The sequence below is a fragment of the Erigeron canadensis genome, chromosome 7, assembly GCF_010389155.1.
Source record: "Erigeron canadensis isolate Cc75 chromosome 7, C_canadensis_v1, whole genome shotgun sequence".
In the NCBI taxonomy this organism is placed as follows: Eukaryota; Viridiplantae; Streptophyta; class Magnoliopsida; order Asterales; family Asteraceae; genus Erigeron; species Erigeron canadensis.
This window is the reverse complement of record NC_057767.1, coordinates 22972024-22977614: the sequence shown is the minus strand read 5'-3', so window position 1 is coordinate 22977614 and position 5591 is coordinate 22972024. Positions and strand designations below refer to the sequence as shown.

The window sequence follows — 5591 nt, the reverse complement described above, 5'->3', positions numbered from 1 at the left end:
ATTATCCGTTTCGTCACAACTGATTTTGTTTTGGATCATGTCGCAAGAAAGGCGAGGATTATTTTGGTGACTAGTAGTATTGATCGCCAGTTTGCCACGACAATATTCTGGTCCATGAAGGTTTCAATAAAATGCAATATAGCACCTGAGAAGATCAAGCCATGTTTTGAACTAGTGTAAAAATCCCAATGTCTCCACACTAGTATTCGAGCAAATGCCGACATGCCGTTTGATCTAGACCTCTCTAGCTAAAAAAAACATAATTTATTATTTCTGAGAAGGTCACGAATTTGTAAAGCATCTTCTATAATTTAAATTGTCACACTAGCAAGCTTATTAGAAAACACCGTTACACTATAAATCAATGTCGAATAAATTTATACTGAGATAAATATATAATGATATATATAATAAATGAATCAATTAATTGATAATAATTATTACAAAATTCTAACTTCTTTTTCATCTACCTATACTAGATTCTATCCACATTCAAACCAATGTGGAGCAAGTAGAAGTAGATGGATCATACAAAGCTGGTAACAAATACTTTCTCCCATTTGTACCATGTGCATTATAACTTGCACCAGTAGTAGCATCCACCAACAAATCCCCTGCATATCCAGGATAAGCTCCTTTAGCATACACCCCAGGACAAGCAGATGCAGCTTCTAATGGTGCACTTGCATCCCCTTGATAATATCCATTTCCAAACGGGTTTGTAGCTGTACCCGCTAACAAACCAGCCAAATTAATCACCATCCCATCAAGACCAACATCATTGTTTGGGGCCACTAGTGGTGCAGCTTGTGGCCCGTAAATCGGTTGATGAAAGGGCCACGCGCATTGGCCCGGGCATTGAGTTTCGGAGTTGCCTACCCAGATGTAGGCAAATTTGTAACTCTTGCCACGGGTCATTTTAGCTGATGCGGGTCCTGAACCGTGAGACCCGCATCTACTGGAACAAAATCCATCAACTGTGACGTCAGATGCTGTTAACACAACGTTAACAGCATTACGTGACTCTCCCTTGGAAGCTAATTGGACAAGATGGTTGTCTGTTAGCGTTTTCCCAAGGGAGTAACTCTGGTCGGAAATTTGTTTTCCGAGCCTAAGTGACAGTTTAGTAGACTTCTTGGTTTGGTATTTTTCAGTGGTTTTCCACCATGTGGCAACAGATGGTTCACTTTGGGATTTTGATTGTTTGTTTGAGAGTGAGTCAATGAAATCAATAACTATAGCTTTTTGTGATGGTTTGAAGTTGCCATACCAAATGAGGTTCACTGAGATGTCACCAGTGAGTAAAGCACCATTGTGGTATTGTAACAGATTAGATGAGTCATGGACTAACTCAGTGAGATGTCTTGATGCAAATGAGATATTGAAAATGGAGAATAAGAAAAGAAAGTGAACTAAATAACTAGTTGAGGCCATTTTTGTAAAGGTTTTAGAGAAGAGAAGATTTGGTGAGATGGGTTTTGTTGTTTTGTTAATGGATATTGAAATGGGGAAAATGGGGTATTTATACAAATGAAATTCCAATATTTTAAATTGTAGTTTGAAAAATGCAATAAAGAAAAAGTGTTTTGCTTAGCAGGCAAGAGGAACCTACAGCTGGAGCTTGCTGCCACACGGTTTTTTGGTGTATGGAGAAGGTAAAATGCTCATTTCCATGCTCTTTCTGATTTTGTATTTTTTTTTTTATAAAAATAAAAGACGTTACATGTAATACGAGTATTTTTTAACGATAGATTTGCTCATTTGCCTAAAATTTGTATTTTTGATTAATCGTAACGTATTACTGGATGTACATAACAACTCATTACCATTGAAACATTGTTAAGGAAAAATCTGAAAGTGAAATTTATGAGATGAAAAGCGATTCGTGAATTGGGTCATCTAAGTGCGATAGTGAGGTTCATGGTATTTCGTGGGTATCTCGTATATAAATAAAATAAAATTGTGATAACATTAATATTTTTTTAAGAAAATCTTGTTTAACATTATTAGACTTTTTCTTATTAATTATTTATTTTTTTATCTAATTAATTTATGACATTACTTTTAAATTTTAATTTTAAGTCCCTTCATTTGAAAGATTTTAAAGCTATGAAGTCTAATGTAAAATAAGCATAATGTATAATAATTAGAGTAAAAATTACACTTTTCGTCCCTAAAATTGACACGTTTTTCACTTTTGATCCCTAAACTTTAAAAATTACAATTTTAGCCCTAAAGTTGGACAATTTTTTCAATAATCGTTCTTTGGCCTTACTGCGTTAAAAAATTGTCGTTAACGTACGCACATGCTAGACACGTGATGGCACTAATGTCATTTCATGTTACACCGAGGGATGAAAAGTGAAAAATAGCTACTTGAAGGACGAAAAGTGAAAAAATAGATTTTAGACTTGTGTCCAACACTGAACACGGAGTGTACGATATTATCAATGTTAGATTTTCATACATTTAATTCATGAAATCTTATAATTTTGAAGAAATACGGTTCTACGTGTTATAATTTGCAAGTTGTAGTACAATAATCACAGGTTCGTTACTATTATTATTAGCTGAGATATATTGATGAAATCGTTTGCCGTAGTTATTACACAAGGCACATGCTACAATAATTTTCATATTATATAATTTTTTGAAACCAGTTATACTCATAATGTAATATTATTATGAAAGATAATTAAGAATCAAAATATAAACATACTTTTGATCATGTACTTGACATTCAATTATATGTATTTGGTCATGATGCGGACCTATTAACGAATAGGCTTATTTTCAATCACCTGTTCTTTGCTAATTAGATAACATTTAGGATTTTTTCATTTTATGGCTAGGTTTTTACGGTCGGTTGTAATTAAGCCGTAAATTTACGGCTCCCAACCATAAATTTACGGCCAGATAGCCATAAATTTACGGCCAGAACAAAAAAAAAATCTCAATCTTTTGGTCAAATCAAGTCGAGTCCTTTCAAGACTTGAAAGGACCCAGATCGACTCGACCATTTTTTTGTTGACTTTGTTTGACAACTTCTGTACTTAGAAAAATTTTAGACAAAAAAATTTGAAAAACTCAAAATGCTCTAATTCAAAATCTAACAAATTTAAACACCTTAATATGTTATATTAGACATATCTTATAAGTTTCATACTTTGAAAAAGTTGGACAAAGCTCGGAAAAATTTTGTTTGAGAACAGAAGAACTGTGACCGCGAGCACGGTCGGTCGTGCTCTGCAGCCGTACTCCTAGAAAACTGAACACCAAGACGAAAATACTACAGACGGCAAGCACGGTCATTCTTTGATAACAATTAGGATTATTGATTTGAGTGACAATTCTAACTTTAGAAAGTTAAATATAAATACTTTTTGTAAATTTTTAAAGTTTTTATAAAAAAACTACTCAAGTTTCTAAGTTTTATGGCAACATTAATAACTTACCACTAAAAATATAGACATTTTTACCATACGGGTTTTTCTATGCTTCATTATGATAATAAACATATATTTATAAAACTTGTTTAGAATACCCGAATTGAACCCGGGTTAATTAGCTAGTTGTTTAGTATAGTGGGACATTAAATGAGAAAAAAATTAAGTGATTAAAAGATAACGCTAATTTATATCCTTTTATAAAAGTTATTCATCCGCCTATAAATAAAAAGTGTTACTCAAATGTTAAATACAAAAGTATTAAATTATTCTTAACAAACACCTATTATGAAAAGAGTTTTTATAAATTATCAAATTTGTCCTTAATGAATTAATTTACATCCTAAACCCTTATTTTAATAATTAACACTTTAACCTCTTATTTTTTTAAATATTCAACTATCATCTTTACATCAACATATACTTGTTGACACCCCATTACCACCAATAATATCATCACCGACGTCCCTAGACCATTGTCCTCGTTACCACTACTGCATTGCACAACTCATGTAAGATAAAGAAAATTATAGGTAATAATATGAACGATTTAAGATGAGACTTAATTTCTTTTAATAACGATAACTTTTGCAATATCATTTTAAAGTGTAGTAATTCAACCAAATTTATATCTACTTTATGCATTTATTTCAGAAATAAATATCGATATATAACTATTTGAACATTAAAACTTTCATATTTGATTACCACTTTATCAAAACCCATAATCGTAATAAAATTGATTATAAACCAAGCACACTATTAATTTATAGCTACAGAACAAACTACACTACAGCTCACATACAGCATTTAGAACATTTAAACTAACATTGAGACAAAAATGGCAAAATGTCTTAAAGTTTTGTATAAATATAAAACATAGATACGGGTATATTTGAGCAATGTTGGGCGGGAGAATATAATAATAAATAAAAGAGAAAGGTATAAAGAAAAAAATATATTCACAGCTGGAATACAATGTACTGTTTTTTTGGACGTTGGGAATCAGTTCAGGGCTTCAGGCAGTAATAAGTGGATGAGGATCCAAGGAGCTCATCACACACCATACACGTGACAAAGGAGCGGTCACCAGGCACAAGAAAACATTTTATCAAATCTAATGAAAATAAAATAACTTATAGGTTATATCTTTAAATTTCAAATTTGAGGATAAAATAAAAAAAATTGTTTTTTATTTATTTGAAGATGTTGATAATACTCCTTGAAGCCGTGACACTAAGACAAGTAATTCACTCGAATAAAAGTATGATTAGCTATATTTTGTGTGTTTCATATCGTTTTTAATACAGGAATATTGTATTTTGCTAGATCGTCAGGGGTATCTTCTAAATCCACTATGTGAGCCCTGAAGAGGGTTTGAGTCTTGGATTTCTCATCTCAAGGTATTTTCCATAAAAAGGGGGTTGCAGGTCCAACGGTTTATTAAAACTGCCTCCAACGTGTCTGAATCGAAACTAACTTTACAAAAAAAAAAATAATAAATACATAAATAAATTGATATATTATTTATATTTATTTGCCATTCAAAAAAATAAAGTTGTACGTTGTTATTAAAATATTTTTCATTGTATTATCTAGTTTTGTGTTTGTTATGCATAGAGTATATGTGTCATTTCATGTGATCTTGTAGACTTAAATATTTTTTGGTCATGCATATATATTAATGTGATCATATACCAAAAAATAAGACAAATGTGTACAGTATTTGGTTTAAGCTGATAACATTCAAAAAAAACTTTCTATAAAATAAGGATTTTTTAAAAATTCAATAAATTTTATAAGTAAAGTTAGACATTTTGTTATCCTTAGATTAACAAAAGGTTAAAATTCAATGATCAAGTTTGAATCTTGATTTTGATTTTAATCTGAATACTGAAATGTCTTTAACTTTACTATAAAGTTCATTTTATAAAGTTCAATGAACTTTAAAATATTCCTACTCATAAAAATATGTGTATTGTCATTTTTGTGATAACTGACAACTAAATAATGAACAATTATTTTTCATTGCAAATGACAAACACAATTGTCTTTATCTATCAATAGCATCTTAATCATACGATTTCTATTTTCTTGTGTAGTTGTGTTCGGTCGTTGGTTGGGTGAGGGCGATTTGTCTTAATC

At 31.1% G+C, this 5591-nt stretch overlaps 1 protein-coding gene across 1 annotated transcript; it reads right to left on the bottom strand.

Annotated features, from left to right (window-relative positions):
* Window positions 1–383: 383 nt before the first annotated feature.
* LOC122607493 (protein PHOSPHATE-INDUCED 1-like) lies at window positions 384–1478 on the bottom strand. Its single transcript, XM_043780473.1, has one exon. It carries the CDS (start codon window positions 1432–1434, stop codon window positions 493–495), a length of 942 nt encoding a protein of 313 aa, XP_043636408.1. The 5' UTR covers window positions 1435–1478; the 3' UTR covers window positions 384–492.
* Between the last annotated feature and the right edge of the window lie 4113 nt (window positions 1479–5591).